This window comes from Epinephelus fuscoguttatus, linkage group LG1, assembly GCF_011397635.1.
Source record: "Epinephelus fuscoguttatus linkage group LG1, E.fuscoguttatus.final_Chr_v1".
NCBI lineage: Eukaryota > Metazoa > Chordata > Actinopteri > Perciformes > Serranidae > Epinephelus > Epinephelus fuscoguttatus.
Window position 1 is genome coordinate 19,498,250 of NC_064752.1, and position 21,894 is coordinate 19,520,143.

The 21,894-nt window shown below is 41.5% G+C and overlaps 1 protein-coding gene across 1 annotated transcript in view; it reads left to right on the forward strand.

Annotated features, from left to right (window-relative positions):
• Window positions 1-21,237, forward strand: part of LOC125896043 (zinc finger E-box-binding homeobox 2-like) — a 35,169-nt gene extending 13,932 nt beyond the window's left edge. Inside the window, exons 3-9 of the mRNA XM_049588351.1 lie at window positions 10,671-10,958; window positions 12,606-12,815; window positions 13,563-13,756; window positions 13,890-14,001; window positions 14,237-15,750; window positions 15,893-16,076; window positions 17,104-21,237. Coding sequence (XP_049444308.1) covers window positions 10,671-10,958; window positions 12,606-12,815; window positions 13,563-13,756; window positions 13,890-14,001; window positions 14,237-15,750; window positions 15,893-16,076; window positions 17,104-17,744 — 3,143 coding nt within the window. The 3' untranslated portion in view covers window positions 17,745-21,237. The remainder of the gene's footprint in view (window positions 1-10,670; window positions 10,959-12,605; window positions 12,816-13,562; window positions 13,757-13,889; window positions 14,002-14,236; window positions 15,751-15,892; window positions 16,077-17,103) is intronic.
• The last annotated feature ends 657 nt before the right edge of the window (window positions 21,238-21,894 follow it).

Sequence of the window (21,894 nt, forward strand, 5' to 3'; positions counted from 1 at the left end):
CTTGTTGAGTCTTTTTTATATACATTATTTCGCTGGTTGAGGTTTCTCTCTCTCTTTCTCTCTCTCTCCTTCTCTCTTTCTCTTCTTGCCATCTTTTTTTTTCTCCAACTGGGCCAGGTCAGTAATGACATGCACACACTCTCTTGTGTGGTTCTGCTGTCTTTGCATTTTTCTCCATGACTTTAATTAGTTTCTTTTTCAAGGCGTTGGTTCGGGCTTCACATGCACAGCACTCACATTCTCCCTCTCACAGACACACATACAGCCACACCAAGCTGCAACTAACGAACATATGGATGTGTGTTGTAAATTAATATGCAATATGACTCATACATCGTCCCTAATCAGAACTGCATAACCACAAAGACCATTTTAATGGTGTGTGTTCCCCTTTCTGCTGCCTGTATTCCTTTATGCGTGCGTGCTTAAAGGGCAGAAAAAGTGACGAAAGAAAGGCAGGGATAGAAAGAGAGTAATGGTGTGTGCAGGCATGGGAGGAACGATTCAGAGAAAGACAAAGAAAATAGAAGCAGAGTGACACATTAGAAAGGCATCTTTTCTATGTTTCAAAGCCTCAGAGGTCACATGTGGTCATTTGAAATGTTTCAGTGTATCATCATCTCTCGCCTGGAGGGTGTAATGTCGACATGTGCCAGAGGATGGCGCCCCGTCTGTATGTTAACCAGGCAGGAGTTGGCTGCCAGGTCTCCTCTACAGGCTGTGTCTATTGAAACAACATTTGTCATGATAAAACAACTTTTATTTGGATACAGTTACATCCTATACTTTCTCATTTTGGTGAATGAGTTGTCCAGCAGCAGTGGATAATAGTCTGTTGTCTTTTCATATTCTTTGCTGTCTAATCAGGAGATCAACACTTGTTAGTCTTTATTTTTTACTTACAGAGGAATAACAGGGAATAATGAGATGTTTAATTTTGTGAGGGATAGTGGCATTAAGAGCTGTAGTGATAGTTGAATTTAGACTGCTGCAAGTGCATGTCTAGTTAATGCCTTCACATGGCCTGCTCTGATCTTTTCATATCTTAATGTGGGTTTCTCAGAATTCTTGTATCTTGTGTTTTAAATCTGCTTGAGTGGTTAGATTAGGACATTTTGGGTTTTAGTGCAGTAAATTGTCCTTTTCAAGGACACCACATCACGCAAAACACCTCTAACAGATCATATACACAGATGTTTGAAGTAGACAAAGTAGTGGGATACCAGGCATACTTGTTTCACCCTAAAAACAAATGTCCCGTAGTGAGTAACTGAGAGTTGCAGCTCAAGTTGAACTAACCAAATCCCACATTGTATAGCTGTTAAGCTCAAAGAGAAGTTTTATTTAGCATGCACCCCTATTAAAAAACTTCAGAAACCTTTGTGCTCCGTCAGAGAATGTTTTAATATTCAAAAGGAGCCACTATTGTGTGGTTTCTTGTGCCAACGTACAAAATAAAGAGCCACATCAGAAAGCTGGAACGGTCCCTGAGCATTTTCATGTGTAAAGAAAAAAGAGGGAAAACAAATTTGGAGGGGGGAGACAGGGGTATTTATAGAGTGGTGTGAGAGTCTTTGCAATGACAGGAGCCTAATGAAGTGGAGTTTGGGTTTTGATTCACAGTGTGGTGAGTGCGTGGGTCCCTCTGTGACCGTTACTGCATTCCAGCACCGATCCCTCGCTACACGGAAACCAGCGCGGGCCACAGGAGGAGGCGGCGGGCCAACTCGAAATAACGTGCTCCTCTGACCGAGCTAACCTTTCTCACCAACACCAGTCCTGCCTCCAGCAGATGCACACGGGTCGCGATGGCACTGAGCTCAAACATGGTGACAAGTCGTTGTTCGTATGTACAAGCTCTCACAGCACAGTATGGCTGCAGTAGATAGGTAAATTTGTCACTACTGGTGAGTCACTGCCATGGTAAATGAGTCAAACAACATAATTCAGCATGACATACTAGCAGGGAAGTCCAGAATGATATCAACAGTGTTTCTTATTTTAACTTAGGTCAGTGGAAACTGTATTGTGCATGGGAGTTTGTTACAGATGTGAAATGAGGAAGCGAGAGAGAGACAATGAATGAGATCAGAGGCTGTAAATCATCATCGTCGTGAACATTGTGAATGTTCATTTACTGATAAGCCAACTCTTTAAAAAGCTGAACTCTCTAAACAGTTTTTTATGATTTAGAGAATTCAACCAAATGCAGGTATTTCAGGATTTCTTTGATATTAAGTTTATATCCTTGCAACAGAACAGTTAAATAAATAAATAACCCAAAAAAACATTTCCTCTGTGCTGTGTACCTGTAGAGAACAATGTGTTACTTGTGCAAGCTGCCCACGAAGTTCAAAAATTGGCACAAAAGCAGATAGCCACACATATCTTCTTTGAAGGTAAAGGCCGGTGTCAAACAAGGTAAAAAGAAATTTCACTGTGGTGGTCGACAGGACAGGTAAATATGGCGGCAAGCATGTAGGCAGTAGCATACAGGAAACCTCCAAAGGAAGAACACATGCAACCACATAGGCTCTATGCACACCTCTTCTCTGACACCTTGCCTCATGTGTTCAAAGAAAAAAACTGATAACCACATTTTTTTTGCACACAAATTGATTCTGTTTGATAAACAACAAACAGTCTGTGGTGTTTTCGTGTCAGAGCATTTAGTGCTTTGTTGTTTTAGGACTTTTCGTGCTTGGTTCTGTCTGTTAATCACCACACACAGCACGCAGGTAAAGGATGAAATGTGAGGCAGGGCTTGCGTCATATGCAAAACATTTGAACCTTGTTAAATACATTCAAATTGAAATGTGAACTTTGACCTCTACTCTTTTTCATTTTCCACCATAGAGAATGAGCTGTTCATCCTTCTTTAACCCACAGTGGTTTGTTTTGGGTGATCTGTGCATCTCCTATGGCCAAGGCGCTCTATGTTTAAAAGGCCTACCCTACACAAAAAGGCTACATTATCCAATGTAGAAGATTCTTATAATGACACACTGAATGCTAAGCTTATTATCTAGCGACAGTTTCACTGCCTTTCCAAGCTACCTGTGAAAATGCAAAGCTATTAATTTTGAAGTTCCTGTGGGGGCAGTTGTCAGCTCTGTAAAATCATTACAGGCTACAAAAATATATCATGGATGTCTTAAGTTGACTCACCACAATCTAAGAATACACAGCTTGGGTGGGAATCTACAAGAGGGGATGAAAGTATACCCTGCAAGTGTGTTTCTCCGTCTTCTTCACACTGCCTCTCCATGAGTGTCTGTAGCCGCCACAGTTCAGCGGACTGTACCTCCAAGTGAGTCAGAGCTGTCTTACTGTTTCACCGGCACGTAAACGCACCTTTGTGGTGTCGTTTACTGGTCTACGTCAAGTTGTTTGGGACCCCTTTTCTGTCTTGTCAGTCTGAGTGCTCCTGTTTCTTTTTTTCTTTCTCTCTGAGATGCATAAACACACACAAACACTGTAGCATAGAAAAATGCTGCTTGAGTTTATGTTTACAATCATGTCATAATCCTGCTTTGTGTTTTTAATTACGTATAAATACACATGGTTAAAATTCCCATGTGTTTGGCAAATGAAACCACTAAAAAAGCAGCGTTCCACCATTTGCATTAAGTGAATTCACACAGACTCAAAGCAAAGCTGTGCAGTATGCATGGGCAAAGTGCAAATATGAGTAGGAGGAGATTAAACCTATCAGATGTAAAAACTTTGTCTAGGATTGAATGTGACAGATAAAGACAATGGCAGAGAAGCTGTTATCCTCTCTGTTTCATCATGAGGTAGCTCAGCTTGCCCTGCAGCATATGGATTGCACAGTGAGTTACAACTTTGTTAACTATTTGGTGGTTTTGCTGCACATTATTTCAACTTATTTTACTGTTGGTTTAGTCTGTTTGTCTTTTGAAGTCACATGAGTGCAGGTTTCCACTCAGCAGATGTGGTTCACTGTTTGGTGCACTGATGTGACTTGTAGATACAGAATAACAGATAACAGATCTTATTCGATTTTCAGATGCCTGGGCTCTTTCAGAGCGACCATGGCAGCTGTACACAACACCACAGTATGTTTCAGCTGGTGTCTCGGGGGCTGTGCTTTGATTCGCCGAAGCTCCTCTGAAATCGCACTGAGAACGAGCTCATATGTGAATAATGAAACTAACACCAGCACACAGTCATACCAAAAGCGCAACTCGTTGACAAATCAACTTTGTGAGTGGTATCAGTGAATAGCTCGCTTTGAAGCTAATAAAATGCCAAAAGGGATTCTGCTTTTGTGTCACAAGAGCCCTAATTGAACGGAATCATTAAAAGCCACAGTGAACAAAGGCGAAATAGTTTCAATACAGCGTTTCTTGTCAGATTTAAAGATCACTGCTCAGTATGCAGAATCGCAGTTGTGCCCACTTCTGTCTTTGCAGAGCCTTAATCAATACTAGGAAATTAGCTCGGTGTTTATTTCTCGAGCTGATTGTTCTGTGCCCCTCTGAGGGTTTCAAAGTGCAGATGTTGCCACTCGGCTGCACATTCTGTGGTGGTGGTTTAAGTGCCTTGACAGGGTGGTGTCTCCTAATGAGCAGGACATCTAAAGGCACAGAGCCGTGACTTTGCTGCTGTGGTACCACATGGGCTTTAACTTTTCCATCTCTGACTGCTTTTCAGATATCCATGGAGTATCACACACACACACACACACACACACACACACACACACACACACACACACACACACAAACACACAAAGTTATTGTCATTTATTTCTTTGCCTTATTTGATCATGCTGTAGTCCTCTGCAGCAGTAGGCCGGCCATGCTCCCCATTTGTGCCCACAATACAAGTCGTGTTTGTTTGTTTTTCTGTATTTCTCTGTACCCTAGTTTGTGTGAGTGTGTGTGTGTTGAGGGAATTTCCCCTCTGTAGCGTGTTTTTCACAGTTCGACATCAGTTGGAGGATTTGTGTCAGGGACAGTTTGACACTGTTGCTTTCTGTCTCTGTTTCTTCTCTAATTCCTCACTCCTTTCTCATTCTTTTATCTCTCTCCTCCTCCATCACTTTTTTCTTTCTCCCTCCCTCGCTCCCAGTGCAGTTCATGCTCTGTGCAGTATTCTTCATGCACCTCTGCCTCTCTTCTGTCACCCCTCTTTCTCTAACACATACACACCACAGCACTGTGTACCAAACACACTGCAAGAATGCAAAATCACATGTTGCACCACACATCACATTTAAGCATCTCTTCCTCCACACTAATATGACCTTTACAATCCCCAACACAGTGTCACAGTTTCAGTCTCATTTATTCTTGCTGGCAGCCATTTGCAGACTTTTTTTTTTTGGTGGCTCGCTGCCAGCCAGCTAAGAAACTGCAATCAATTGAACTCGAACTTGACTGCACGACTTAGACTCTCATATCAATGTGTTTGTGGTTATTTTCACCATCATTAGACAAGAATGTTTGCACTTCCTCTTCTCTGGCCACAGAAATGCAATAAAAGTGCAGCAAAACATCACATTACCACCATTCCTATTGGTTAACATGTAATTTGGAGCATTTAATCCTCAATTTGCTGTCAGCATTCATGATATAATCTGTAAAACATTTGGATGGATTGAAATTAAGAGTTGCATTCCTAAATGAGGCGACCACCGAGAGGAAAATTCAACACTAAGTTTCCTGTAAAATAAATTAAATTCACTTTGAGATATTGGTTTCATACACTCTCCTATGATCTTACAAAATTATATTTTGAAATTAAATCTTCTTGTATCAAAAGTTATTTATTTATTGCTGTATAAACATGTCTAGGGAATGACAGTGTGTTCATTATGTATTTGGTGCGTGTGCAATAACACAGTTAGATGAAACATGATTGGCACACAGGCATCAGTTGTGCTTTTCCTCCTCTCAGTCTTGTCAGGGTAGGTCAGACCAAACCAAACCAGAGCAGGCCAAGGTGCCTAAGTCAGAAGGAACCATCACCCTGAGAGACAGAGAGAGTGTGAGTTGCTGCTACGATTGAGAAGATCAGGTGGGAGGTGTTTGTTCTTGGTTGCGGTCCTCCTCTGACTCATTGTACAAATGTCAGAGAGCAGGTATGAATAGGGGAGCTGTCACAGTGAGAGTTTTTTAAATGGCATGTTGGATTTCTGCGATATATTTAAAGATGGGTCATCGTTGTCAGCGCGAGCACATTCTGCAAATGAATATGGATTTACCTCGTCTCTGAAGTGTTCTCGTAGGTACTGTAAAAATGACAATACACACATCTTCCTGTGTTTGCTTTTTGTTTGGCGTGTGGGTGTCTGTGACCCTCGTGGTAATTTATTTAGTTCAAAATAGCAAGTGTTGACCTTCTTTGGCACCTGTGAAACCATGACAGCTTGAGCCGCATGGAAGGAGCATTATATCATACATTAACTGAAACCAAACAATTTCTAAATAATATTTTTATTATATTTTATATTTTTTATTTTTTATCAAAAAGAGTTCTGTTACAAAAAAATATGTTTCATCAGTGTGTTTCTTAATATGCCTCAGTTTACTCAGTTGTATCTCTTCTTGCTTATAACTGTTTTACCACCAACATTACAACTATATTATGTCATATGAAGAGCTTTGTGGATTTAACTTATTTTGTGTAGCAGGATAACTCTTTGCTGATGTATCAGTTTGAAAAGTGATGTGATGTGTAGTTTTAAAAAACAATGGCACAAGACAATAAAAGAGACAACTGTAAAAAAGCATATTTAAATTGTTAAACTAAACTCAGAACTTTAAAATATGTACCCTGCTTGATTTATTTCCTATGTATATTTAAAGTTAACGTTAATGGTATGCATATGGTGCGTGGTTCTGATTTTGCGTATATAACAAAAACTGCGCTTTTATGACACATAATTCAGACACAAAGTATTTCTAACACAGTAAACAACCATATCTGAAATGCTGCTATTTGTGCTCAGTTTGAGAGTTGCTCAAAATGTATTTTTTTGCATGTTACCAAAATGTTTTATACTGATATGTGCAAAAATAGTTGATTATTAGGTTGTTTTTATCTCAAGAAAATTCATTAAATAGCACTGATAACATTTTATTGCCGTTATCCTGACTTTTATGTACCGTTCTTGAATTGTAAGAATCAGCAGAACGGTAACGATTACATTGCGTGGTAAATTGGGCCTGGCCTTGTTTGTTGCCTTTAAAACCAAGAGAAACAAACAAGGTAATTTCTAGGTAATTATTCCGTGCTTACCATTTAGCCACATAATTACTAAGTCAATACCAGATCACATGTGTGCGTCGTAAAATAAACTGCAGCTTAGCGTGTTGCTGTACAGTAGATGCCCTCTGGGATATAAACAGTGTAGAATTAGACCGGCACTGAAACTCTCTGTACTGCTGTGAGCCAGTAAAAAAGAAATGTTGATTTTTTTTTTGTCTTTATCTTATGTTACTTTTTTTTTTTAGTTGCGGTTTGTGTTTTGCTGTGGTTGTGTAAAGATTTTTTCTTCCCATGTCACGCACATGTGTGCTTCTGACTGTGTTCAGGCGTTATCTGTCTCTGTCTGCAGGCTTTGGAAGACTGACTAAACTATGTAAAAAATAAAAAGACTGCAGATCATCATTTTTTTAGTCCTCAGATCTGATTCAAGATGGATCACAAGCCTCAAGATAACAAGAGCAGCGATTTGTTTTCTCAGGATGAAACTCTGGTGTCCCAAGCAGACTGCTTTCTGGCAGGCAGGCCGTCAATCTCTCAGATGTTCAGTCACTGTCAGGCAGGGAAAGCGGCAGACAGATTAAAATAGTGCTGCAGTGTTTGATCTGAACACACTGTTGTTGTCAAACCATCAGAAACAGTCCCCAGAAGACCAAGTGATCGACACTGTCAAGCATGATGCAGCACAGTTTGGTTAGCACTCTTTGGATATGAGTCATGTTCTTCCCACGCACACTACAGTGCATGCACAACAGCAATGTACTGTTTTCTACTGAGCTGTGCTGTGTGTTATTTCATGTTCAGCATCTGACAACAAATTATACATTCATAAAACTCTTGCACATTGCATGAATTCATAACTCCTTTGTACCTTGACATGCCATCTCTTTTTGCTTGCACCCCCCCCCTTTTAAAAGATTTAGTTGTCCTGCTTCAACAGAAAAAAAAAGACCAATTTGAAGGATGCAATCTCTATCCAAATAAATAAATCAACGGGCCCGATAATGAAAGCCATCCCAGCGCGGTGCTGCTTTAAGCAGCACATATAGGCTCAGTGTCACTCACTGTCATGGGAGAGAAAATTAGAGCCAATTTAATGCTAATCCGGACCAGATTTTTCTCTTTTTGGGCCCAGCGGTACGTCCTATCATCCCAGGAAACTCCTGCAGGGCTGATAGGTCGACCTCAACTACATCATATAACTTCATAGCTGTCTGCTGTAGGGAAGCACATTTGATGACCAATTTCACCCCCCATAACAGCAAGTCATTCCTCCCCATGTTGGTAGAGCAGCATGGAGCAGAGGCTCAGATGACTGGCCTCGGGTGAATCAGAGTTTTGCATGAGCTCACTTTTACAGAGGTGTAATGAAGCTGGGGAAGGACTTGCAACTAGATGATACAAACAGATATGCGTGTAGGTGTTGCATTTTAAGGTTAGATAATATATTCACTGGAAGAATGTGTGTACATGAAGTGTTTTAGTTGTGTTTGTGGGCCGCCCCCTTCTCGGCAGCGCTGGGCCCCCTTTTGCTCTTTCAGTAACGGAGTGAGTGTGTGCGTTATCTGTGCGTGCGTCTCGGAGATGTAAAGTTGACAACATAGATTTGCTGAAATGTCTCCGCCGATGTAGAACTGTCTCTGGCCTTTGTCACAGCGAGCTGCGGGTCGTAACTGAGTGTGTGTCGAAAGCAAAATACTCATCAATTATTGCGTCCACCAGCCAGTAAGGGTGTATTTGGAACGGCTCACACAAAAATCTTTTTAGAGTGACTGAGTGTTGTTTTGACAGTTTAATGAATAAACTTTGTTTATGTTTTTTTCTATTTATTTAATGAGCTGTGAAACTTTATTTTCACTCTGATGAGAAGAGGCCAAAGGGAAAAATTTATTTAAAACTAATAAGGACCATGACAGTGTCGTATTTTGATCTTCATCAGATGCTCATCAGAAACCTTATTTTCATGACAACACAAAAAAGAAGAATCGGCCCTCTGTGTGTTGGCACAGTCCGTGTGTGCCCCCCCACCCCCGACAATGGTTTGGCTTTCTCCAATGATGTATTTCAAAGGCACTGGCAGAGAGTCTATGTGTGTTCTTAAATGGTCATTACTTGGTTGTGATTAGATATTGCCAATCAGTGAGAGGAAAACAGAGAGTCCTCAAAAAAAGCCTTGGAAATAAGAGCCTACAGCTGAAATCCCAGGCATGTGTTTGTGATTGTCATTTATTGTCTTTGCCATGGGAAAAAGTAATGCGCCTTTCCAGTTGTGCTGCAGTCTGGGTACCGAGGGTACACTTTTAAATTACAACATGTTATGTATCTTTTCTTCTTGCTGCCGCTCTGTGTCCCCGCTGCATCACAAATCACATACGAAAATATGAGAATAACTTGGACATAAAAACAGTTGTTGTTTTTTTACAATTGCACAAATTGTTTTTTAAGAGAGTTTCAGTTCAAGATAACATTTTAACATTGATAAGAAAAATGACAAATCTTCTATTTGACAAACAGTAAACACTGTAATTACAGTGATTAATACCAACATTAAAATAAGATGTATTTTACTAGATTTAACTTTGATCCCTAAGATAACACTTCTGTAAACTTCTCTTATGTAAGCCATGACCTTAACTGAATACATATATTTTTATTTAATTTATATAAAAGTCTTTTTCAGTTTTAAAATGAAAGCCACACTGCACTCTCAGTACCGTCAGAGTAAAACCATCTCTTTGGAAATTACACTGAAATTGATGAGAAATGACTATTATCATTTGATATTACGGTGTCTGAAGTTTTATATTATGATGATGGCTCAGTGACACAGTTGAAATATCATAATTTCTAGTTAGGGCCTTCCTTCAACAGCTCTGGATCTCGTTTGCACAAATGTGTATGTTGCATGCTGAGCATGTATTCTTGTATTGATCTTAATCCACACATCAAACCACACAAAGCCATTTTAAATATGTCATGATAAGAAACACATTTAACAACCTCACATGAAGACAATTTCTTTCCTCCTGCTCACAGAGAGAGCACAGAAACAAAAATTAAACAAATAACACAACTGCTGTTTGGCTTTAATCTCAAGCAACATGTTTGATATAGTTTGGAATTTATGAAACATGTTTGAATTTCTGGTTGTGTTTTTCCCCCCTAATTAAAATTTCAAAAATATCAGGAACTGAAAGTAGTTCAGTTCCTGATATTTTTTTAAATTATAATTAGCATTGTTACTTGTTAGTTTTGATCAATAATAATGATAATTTATGGCTGAATTGATAAGAAACTCATTTGCCTGTTGCCTTTTGTTTATGTTTGAAAATACATATCGCGCATCATTAATGAGCGTACCGTCTGTTTGCTGCATAGCATTTTAACAGGACTTGTCAGTCTGATCCAGGGTCGTTTGTCTCTCTTTCTCACAGTTGATGCTGAGCAAGTAAGTACACTGGGATCTGAGGGGGAGGATGAGGTGGGCCTGTGGAGCCTGGAGCCGCAGGACTGCCAGGAGAGCCTGGACAAGACGAGCCTGACGCCTAGTGAGGGCACGGAGGAGCCCGGCAGCCCTGCTCGCTCCACGCGACCGCACAGCCTCAGCCCCGGCAGCAGGAACTACTGGCCACAGGTGGAACAGGAGGCTGAGGGCGCAGACGACGCCACCACTGCATCTGCCACTGACAGGGAGGGAGACCAAGAGCCATTGAGGATGTACTGTAAGTTCCAAACTAAAGCATTGTACTGTTTTGTTGTAAAAAGAAAAGTTATTTTCTGAACTCTAAAATACCCCTGCAATTGTTTCAGAAGAATGAAGTCCCCGCCAAGAAAGTAGCAAAGCTATGTGAAATTTGATCCATATACTGTATGAGACCGCTGTGTAGGACACCACTGTATGTGTAAACAAGTTTACAGTGTTTTTCTGATGCAAGACGCCGCCAGTCTCACGATGCCTCTCAGAGCCCTCTGTATACACCTTCATATCAGCTCCTTGTGAAACCATGCCTTCCCTACAAGCTGTTCCTTTTTTTCACTCTTCTCTTTGAAAAGGCAGCCCTCTGAAAGCATGACAAAAGAACTCATCCCACACAATGTCACAATATTTCCATGCATCAAAGAGGTGACGTTACGGTACTGAAATCAGCACTGCGCGACGCGAGGCTTTCCCTTTTATTTAGGAGAGATCAAAGGCTCACGCGGCTTGCCTACTAACAATCACTTAGCTCCCTCGCCTCGTGTGATTTGGCCTTGCCTGATGAAGGCAAAGCTGAGTTTTTACAACACTCAGCCACACAGGCTCTTCCCTTCACCACATAAAAAAACAGCTCAAAATATGCCAACATCTGCAAACATTTGAAAAATCTTCCTCAAAGTCGCTGTAAGCTGACTGGCTTGATTCATGATAGGAGGCGCCCTCTCTTCTTCACATGGCTTTCTCTCTCTCTCTCTGTCTGTCTGTCTGTCTGTCTGTCTGTCACTGCACTCAAGGACACAAATGACAAATAATTCTTCCATCTAGTTTCATATCTGGCCAAATAACTCCCTGAATACATTGTTTTATCTGTCAGACTTAAACCTAACAATTTAGTTCCATTAGATTCAGTTGCACAGTGTCACCGTATCCCCGCTCCCTCTGCACACATGGATATATGAACAAGACGTGTGCAGTCACACAGAGTCAGAGAGCAAACACCTTCTCAAGACTTTAACACAGATGACATGAAAATGGTTCAACCACACTGATGCAACCACTGACGAGAACACTGACCAACTTTGAAAATGTTGGCCAGTAGATGAATCAGTTGTAGGAGAGGTTACACAAGACTGCCATATATTAATCAGCACAATTGTTTGTGATCTTTTGCGCAGTGAATGACACATTTCTCAGCCTATTTTTGTATTGAATTCAGTGTCATAACATGGCCCGCTTGGCCTGGATTTTTATTTCAGTGAGGAAAAAATAATCTAATATGAATATTTACCTGCAAATCTCACCAATAAAGCAGAGTGTGTGCATGTATTAGAATCATGTACAATATTTTTCAAAGTTCCAGACACTGTTCAACAGTTTAAAGTAATACTTCACCCACAAAATGAGCATTTGTAAATCAGTTAGTCATGCTGTGCTGTGTATAATCCAATTTTCATTTATCCAGTGGAATGCTCAGTACTTCCCAAACACATGCATTTGAGCTAAAACCTCATTATTTAAAACTGAGCTGAAAGTGAAACTTATCTGTGCTCTCTTCAAAGCCAGACTCCAATGTCTAAGGTTTTTTAGGGTGAAGTATTTCTTTGATGTAGGAACAAACCTCCTTCTGTTTATGGATATTAAAGTTCCTCTGCATCTTCTTTTCTGTCCCCAGGTAAGAACTCAGACTCCCAGAATGCCTTGGAGGACCTGGCCCACTATGAATTTCTGGCGCAGTTGAGGAAGGCCTCTACGTCAACCAGCCTCTTGGACCACCTGAACCACAATGGCACGGCAGCGATGTACCACCCGAGCAGCAGGCACGACGAGCTGCCACCTGCCATCTGGTCACCGGGAGCTCAGCACCGTTCACCTGAGGGAGCAGGTAAGCTGGCGAGGGAGCAGCTGCAATGATACTAAATAGAAAATCAGCAAATCTGAAATGACTGCTCTTGATCTAGGCAGTGTGTTGTTAGAATGATGAGCTGCTCAGCTGCAGGCTGACAGTTATACAGCAGTGAAACAGCACAAATCAGATTATTTATGGTAATGTTATTCTGAGAAAATGGGAAGGAAAAGGCTTTTCACACATCAGCTTATCAGCCGCTGATGCTAAAACAAAGGGGTTTCGTCAGGGTTTGACACGACAACGCATTCACACATACATGTTCAAGTATTCAAGTCATTCATGTAACAGTATGATGTTGTCCCACATTTAGAATATTTTGCTTGTGGCTCAACTTTTAATATTAAATATAACAAGTTTATATAAAAGGTTGAGTCATGGTTTAATTGTTTATTGAGTTAGATATCATAAAAAAAGATATAAAATACCTTTACTCAGTCAAATAAAACATTAAGTTTAAACAATATCCCATTTACAACATAACTCTGTCAGCACAATTACAACACGGTCCTGTTCCAGTATATTAAAGCAAATATGCAGTGCACTTAATTAAGACTTTCTTGTCCGTACCTACAAATAGTAAGCGAAGATAATTTGATATCTTGCTTGATGCATGCTGGGACAGGCTCCAGCCCCTGCGGTTTAGAAAATGGACGGATATATTTAATAAATATGTGAAGTTTTCCATGGTCTGTTTAAAACATCACATCTCCCTCTGGACTCTAGACGCAGGGAGGGCCCAGCAGGCCTGTCCATTCTGCCACAGGATGTATCAGCGAGGAGCCCCTTTGAGGGACCACATCAAGTACTGTCAGGAGAGGGAGGGGGGCCACATGGTCTGTCCGCTCTGTGGATACACTGCCACCCTTAGGGCACAAATGGAGCGGCACCTGGCACTTCACAACCAAGTGCAGGACAAGGTGAGATACACATGGACAGTAGGAGAAACTTTAAACTGCAATGAGCCAAATCGTCCAAACACCTTCACACCCTGAAATTCATCCCTAAATGTGTTGCAACAAAAGAATTAATAGCAATGTCCTGTTATCCTAGGGTGTCATGAGTTTGGATCCTAGCATTGAGACCAGGAAGTTCAAATGTCTGCAGTGTGGGAAAGCGTTCAAGTACAAACACCACCTCAAAGAGCATCTCCGCATCCACAGCGGTGAGACAAAATAACATCAAAACATTTATACTCACCCAGCAATTTGCTATTGTTTCCACTGCATCACTAACCCGTACTTATCATACCACTATGAAATTATACCAAATGTATTTTGTTGACAATAAACAAGTTAAAATAATCCACAATAAGACGGTTATGAAAAAATGTTGACTGTATTATCAACCTACTCCCGCCATTTTTGACTAATGTATCCCATGTGCATGTCACCCTGTAGGTGAGAAACCTTACGAGTGCTCCAACTGCAAGAAACGTTTCTCTCACTCCGGCTCCTACAGCTCCCACCTAAGCAGCAAAAAGTGCCTGAGTGGTGGAGGAAATGGAGGAAATGGAAACGCAGGAGGAGCCAGTGGTGCTTTTAATGGACATAGCCAAAGCTCCTACCACCACTCATTTCCAACATCTCCCTCTGCAGGCGGGGGGAGACACAGTACTGACAAGGGCTCTCCGTTGGCTTCACAAACCCAAGATCATACCAGGCCTCATGGTCGCACAGCAGAGGATCCTCAGCAGCTTTCACTGCAGGACCCGAACCACAACCCAACAGGCTTCCCCAGAGCGTCCGACCTGGCACGGCTCTGGGACCCCTCGGCAGAGCTCTCTCTGAGGGCCAGTATACTGAAAGGGACCACCCTGCTGCCTTATCTGCACTCTGGGACCAAGTTTGAACAGATGCTGCAGGAGATGCTTCACAGGGAGGTGAAGAAAGATGAGGAGATGGACAGAGGAGGAGCTGCACTGGAGGAAAGGAGGGTGATTTACAACGGAGGAGGCCCTGACAGGAAGGTGTCGCCTGACAGGAGAAGAGAGGCAGTGAGGTCAGGTGAAGGGGAGAGAGGTGTGCTGGGGGTGACATGTCGCTGGTGCTCCCAGCTTTTCCCCAACGTGGCAGTGCTCCTGCAGCATGAGCGCTACCTCTGTAAGATGAACCGAGAGGCGGTGGAGGTGCCCGAGGGTCTTCGCAGCAAAGACCACCACTCACCACCTTTATTCTTCCCCAGATCTGCTCTCCAACCAGAGAACAGCAAACCGAGTGAATTAACCAACGGCCTGTCTGGAAACAAATCACCACTGCAAAAGCCCAGCTGGCACTCTGTTCCACAGCAGCTTTTGGTGGCAATGCACTCTCCCTCACAGCCCCACCATGATGCCCTGTCCTCACGAGCCTTCTGGTCCAGCCAGGAAAAGGGAAGCCCAAGCCAACCAGTCAACCACTCTCCAGAGCTGTCATCACCTCGAGTCAGACGAAGGGTTCCCTCTTCAGGGTTTGGTTCTCCAGTCTGCCTCGACCTCACCAGCTGTCCTCCTGAACTGTCCTCCCCTCAGAACCAGACCGGAAACCCCTGGTCTGCACAGAACGAACCTCTGGACCTCTCTCTGCCCAAGCAGCTCTCAGACCAAGAGGGGAGGAACAAAACTGTCAACGGGAACTCAGCTAGAGGAGAGAGGACCCAGCAGCTCAGCAGACCAAGTCCAACTTCACATCTGCCCCTTCACCACCACCCAGTCTACAGCGGGGCCGGAGCTCCGATGTTTCCAGGGTCCTTATATAATGGATTTCCTATCTTCAACCAGTCTGGTTTAGGGCTTTCAGGACATGACGGCATTGCGGGGATTCCATTCGGCCAGCCAGCTAACGGCCCAGGGTTTCTCTCCCCTATGGCTTACATGATGGATGCAGATGCAGAGGCGACACTGAAAAAGATTCACCAGGAGAGACAAGCTCTCATGGTGAGTAAGGCTTCTCCTTCAGGTTTTTATTTTAAAGAATTACGTGTAGTTGCTGATAAACAACCTCAAAATTGGTGCAGAAGCGGTACCATAAGTACATGAAAACTGTATCCTGATACACATTTTCATGTTTTCTCCGTAGGGTGAAGTGTTAAGCCGTGGAGCTCTGGACTACCTCTCTCTCATGGATGAAGGACTGGAGGGAGACGGAGGACCAGGAAGGAAAAGACTGAAGAAGACAGACGAGGGGCTTTACGCTTGTGACATTTGTGAAAAAACCTTTCAGAAAAGCAGCTCTCTGCTTCGACACAAATATGAGCACACAGGTTTGTAGCTTTTGCAAAAGCACTTCACTCATGTGCCATTTCCTTTAGAAAAATTTATTTTTCTTCTCTTTATGTCCCCTAAAATGTCTGACTCTAACTACACTGACTTGTGTCTGTGTGAAGTCTGTCACCAGAGAGGTGTTTTCACATTTCTATACTGAAGGTGTCGATGTCTGTGCACTTCCTTAAAATCTTAGATTCAAACATACGCTTGGCAAGCTAGATTAAGTGCGTCACTTATTCGAAAGCAAATAGCTGTTTAATACAGGAAACAAAAAAAATCGACAGAGGAACAGGTTTCACTGCAAGACCAGCAAAGAAACCTGAAACCTCCTGGGTAGAGTGGACTTGTCGGTACAGAGAATAGAGTTAGCATAGTGAAAGTTTTGACAGGAAACATAGTAGAGTGTGCAGTTTTTGGATGTAAACCAGACCCTGGAGCTTCTGTCCACTATCTATTAAAAACCCCTTTATAGCAGATGTTATTGTATGTTTCACAACCATTAACGCTGTGCCAACCACTGCCAGTTAGCCTACAAGCTAACAAGTAGCATAAACAAATAAAAGATGCTAACTACACATGTATGGCTGAATCTCTCTGATGTTTTCTCTAAAGTTACGCTAGCCAACTGCACACTACTCTTTCATGTGTCAACCTAGTGCAAGCAGCACTTGAAAAAGTGGAAAGTAAAAGCGATAAGGAGCAGTGGTGGGCTGGGTGGAGGCCAGGTCCAGAATCTCTCATTATGGTAGAAAAAGTAGATCTGCTTATTGCCCCTTTTATGGATGCTAAACAAAATATTAGCACATACTTTAAAACCTGTCTAGAAGGGGACTTAAAAAACCAGCGTGGGAAATATGCCTATGTGGTTTCTTGCTATGAGATGTTGGTAGATTTTATTTCCTTTGAAAAGAGCCAGACCAGCTGTTTCCCCGGCTCCCAAATGTTTATGATAATGTCTTTCTACTTAAAGTGGGTACATTTTTTTGTAGAATAAAAGAATACAATTCTCTGTCTCCATTACAGGTAAGCGTCCTCATGAATGCAAGATCTGCAACAAGGCCTTCAAGCATAAGCACCACCTGATTGAGCACAGCCGGCTGCACTCTGGAGAGAAACCCTACCAATGTGACAAGTGCGGCAAGCGCTTCTCTCACTCCGGCTCGTACTCCCAGCACATGAACCACCGCTACGCCTACTGCAGCAAAGACCAGGATCCAGACCAAGATCAGGAGGAGATGCCTCTCACCCCAGGGGTGGGCAGCAATCTTGGGGGCCTCCTCGCCAACCAGACCCCTCTGTCCATGGAGGATACCCAAACTGCGCACTCCTTCCTCAGCGATTCCAGTCTGGATGGAGCTGCAGAAGCCCTCAAGGAGGAGGAGGAGGAAGAGGAGGAGGATAAAGAGGCAGGAGTTAGTGATGGTCATATGGAAGAGGCACATGCGAGTTTGTCAGGAGCAGCAGAGGAGCTGAGAGGCAGCCCCATCCGAGGACCGACAGGAGAAAACGGAGTGCAGGATGAGAGAAATGGTTATGATGTGGGAAACCATATTGACAGTGCAGAGAGACAGTTCTGGGGCCGAGACACCGAGGACCAGAATGGAGACTTGGACAAATGTGAACTGAGCCTGGAAATAACAGATTTACCCAGAATAAAAACTTAAGGTGATTTTAATAAGCCAATACAATGCATATACTATATATATATATATTAAGACTTTTGACACATTTTCTCCCATATATATATGTATATATAAATTACAGCTCCACTGATTTTTTTTTTTTTTTTTACTTGATGTTACAACATGAAAAAATGCACAGACCTGCCAAAGCATAGGTGGCCTTAAAGTGGATGAAGCCATACAAACAAAATATATGTGACAATACAAATTACAGTATTTTATCATGCTAAATAGACTTGATATAGCGACAATGCCTTTCCTTGTTTTTTGTTTGTTTGTTTTTTTATTTGCCAGGACAGCTAAAAAGCATTCAGGTTAACTCATCTGAGATCATGTCACATCCAGATGTGACATTGAAGACATCTCACGTTTTACACGCTTGCTGCTGCTGACTGTTGCACAACCCATAAAGAAGAGGCCTTTTGTATTTTTATGTCCAGTTTATTATGTTTTTACTTTGTTCAAAACATGTGGACTGTTTACACGTAGATATACGCCAGTGAGCAGGCTAAGAGATCAGGCCCCGAAGGACAGGATCGATTGCAGGATGAAGGACGTCTGCTGTTACTTTAAAGGGATAGTTCACCCTAAAATCAGAAATACATATTTTTTCCTCTTACTTGTAGTGTTGTTTATCAGTCTAGATTGTTTTGGCGTGACTTGCCAAGTATTGTAGATATCAGCTGCAGAGATGTCTGCCGTCTCTTCAGTATAATGGAACTAGGTGGCACTCGGCTTGTGGTGCTCAAACCGCCCAAAATGCATTTGAAAAACTCAACAGCAATGTGTCTTACCAGAAAAATCATGACCTGGTTACAGCTCAGCCGAGGAGGATGCCATTACTGTTTACACCTTGCACCGTCACGAGCACCACCTCTCAGCTATGAGTAGAGGCACCCTGTCTTCTGCGTGATGATACAGATGGCAGATGTAGGTCGTGTAGTTCATGAAACTGCTCACATCAAGGTCTGTGGATTATCTTGAGTAAATGGGTCATGATATTTGGAAAAAAAAAATTGTGTCTCATGCAGCAACATTCTCTAAAATTTCTCTTAATTTTCTGTTAAGAGTTAAAATAAGAGAGGTCAGCTCCAGATGCACGAAAGGATCTTAACCATCCCAAATCTGCTCTTAACCAGGTGTGCTTAATGATGAATCCTTCTTAATCATAAGTCATGTATTAGCATAGGTAATGCTCCCTAAACAGTATATAAGGGCAGTTAAACAGACTTAAAGTAATTGTGATTGTGTCAGTACTGGTGTGACAGAAACATTTGCCATGACAGTAGCAGTAGTGGAGGACGTATTTAGACCCTTCACTTAAGTAAAAGTACTAATACCACACTGTGAAAACACTGTTACTAGTAAAAGTCCTGCATAGAAAATGTACGTAAGTCTATGCAAGTAAAAGTATGTCAGTACAATCCAGAAACTGTATTTATGTATCAAAAGTAAAAGTACTTGATGCAGGAACATTAAAATCAATTTAATATCAATTTAATAAATAAGAATAATTAAACAAATTAAAAGGAAAAGCAGCAAGTAATCATATTTTAAAAAGCTGGACTAATTGTTTCACTTGTATTTTTTTTTCTTATGGTTTGTGTGCAAATATCTGAATTTATGTAGTGGAGTTAAAACAGTATTTCCTGTTGAAGTGTAGCGGAGTAGAAGTAGAAAGCGGCATGAGATTAAAATAAAATTACGTCAGATATGTACTTTAGTACAGTACTTAAATTACATTTCACCACTGATCAGCAGAGGGACGCACAGTAACTGAAGTTACAGTAAATACAATTAATGGACCAACTATAGCAGGATTTGTTAAGACCACAAATTTAATAATCCAATCATTTTAATGACTCTAAAACATAATCTTGTGCATATTTAAATGTCCCCTAATTTAAAACTTATGTGTCCTCGTGTTGAGCGACAATATGTGGACTGTTCAAACAAGATGTTTACTCTAATCTTGGTAAGAGTGATCTTGCCCGCTTGTAAAATTTTCTCTTACATAAGAGAAGAGCAAAACTAAGAAAACACTGATGAACCCCAGAACTCAATAGTTACAAACAAAATAAGAGAAAATTTGTTCCTATCTTGTTTCTTGCATGAGGCCCATTGCTGTTGAGTTTTTCAAATGTATTTTTTTTTTTGGCACTCTGATCACAACAAGCTGAGTGTGATCTAGTTTCATTATTGATGAGAGAGCAGACATCTCTATGGCCGATATCTCAAAAACTCAACTCGACCCAAAATACTGTAGACTGATAAATAGCACTACAGGTAAAAGGAAAATATGTATTTTTAATTTAGGGGTGAGCTGTCCTTTAACATGGAATCAGATTTAGGATCAATCAGTCGCTTGATGCTCAGTTAGTGTATTTATTCTTCCTCATAAGTGCAAGTTATCATTTAATTTCCTGTGGTATTACTTCAAACAAATCCTTACCTCTATGAGATGAGCAATAACTTGTAAAATGTCTTACATGAAAATACATACATGCAGCTATTACTCTGTCCCAAAGCCAGTGAGGGCTTGAGAATACATGGAAGTACTCCTTTTATCATTTATGCTGTGAAATCAAAATGTACAACCAGCTCATCTCTTCAGGTTCACGATGGTGCTCAGTGGCTTTGACTAATCAGCAGTCTGTTTAGTAGTTTAGAGCAAGCACGAAAAAGAGGAAGAACTGGAAGGTGGTTATTTATTTCTTTAACAAACAGCAGCGGACTGCACCTTTTTAATTGTATGCCTTGCTAAAGGGGACAGTCATTCCTGCATCTCTGTATGATAAAGGGGGTAAAAGATGAAGTCAGTCTTTGGGGGTTTTTCCTTTGAGGGAACAATTAAAACTCGCACTATCTCACTTTTTGTGTTAAAATCACACCAAGCTGCTTTATGTCATTTTACGCTAAAATATCTCCTCTTTCCCCGCAATAATTTACATGTGCTGCAGCCTATTTTCTCAATAGTGTGTTACACATTTTGAGACTCTGTTGAGGTGTGGCGAGAGGGTCAAGACTCAGGACACATGTACCAGCTTTCAACTTCCTCTTTCTGACTGCAGTGTAGTCAACGTGAAAAGTGCCTCAGATGCACTCAGACGCTGTGAGTAATCCGACAAAGCCTTGGTACGTCGAGATAAGACAGTGGTGCATGAGGTGTGACTAAGCTTGTAGCATTCATGCATACCGTGCGCCAAAGACACTTCTTGGTCATAATGTGTGTGTGTGTGTGTTTATCACCAAAGATATGCATATGTGACACGCCAACTGCCGCCCCACTCGTGCGTACTTCCTTACCTGATATTTCTGGGTCAAAAATATAGGCAAGAAATGGGTTACTTTCACTTGGCATCTGCACACTCTTTATAACAAGCAGTGTTTTTTATCTTTTACTGGCACCCTGCAACTTTTGTATTAGCTTTTTATATGTTTTCTGCATGTTTGTGGATATTTGTAATAAAATTGTACATACTTTCTCACCAGAATCTTGTATTTTATTGGTTTTTCTTTCTAAAAATCATCAGTCTTTTCTTGTGTTGTAGGCTTTATGAGACTGTGAATATAAGATTTAAGTGTTTAAGTGTTCAATTTTCATTTAGTGGTGATGAAATAGATTGAATTCTGAACTTGTTTTAAATGAGGGAAGTTAAACTATCACTCCTGAACCATCAAAAGCTTTTTAGAATATTAGTAAAGGCATAGATGTGAGGTTAAGCTGTGGCCTGGAAACTCAGTTTCCCATCAGAGTAAACAGTTTCCTCCACCACTCATGATCTGCAACCTGCTTTGTTACACTCACTTTTTTGTGTGTGGCTTTTTTGTGTCTATTTGCATGATGATTCATCAGAGGTTGCTGCTGGGTGCCTGTGAACCTGTGGATCTGGCCGAGGCATGAAGGGGCTGAGCAGCCTCTGCTGGTATTTGATACACTGAGCTTTAGGTTAACGGTTGACTGAGTAAACAATCGGCTAACCGTAACATTAACAAACCATAACGGGTGACGCAGGTCGGTTACTTTTGGGTGCCTTGCATCAGCAGCGTTCAGTCAACTGTGGCACCAACAATCGGTGATGCTGTGACATTTTCCCGATAGCTTTGCTTCCTTTTTTGATGAGTAAGGTGA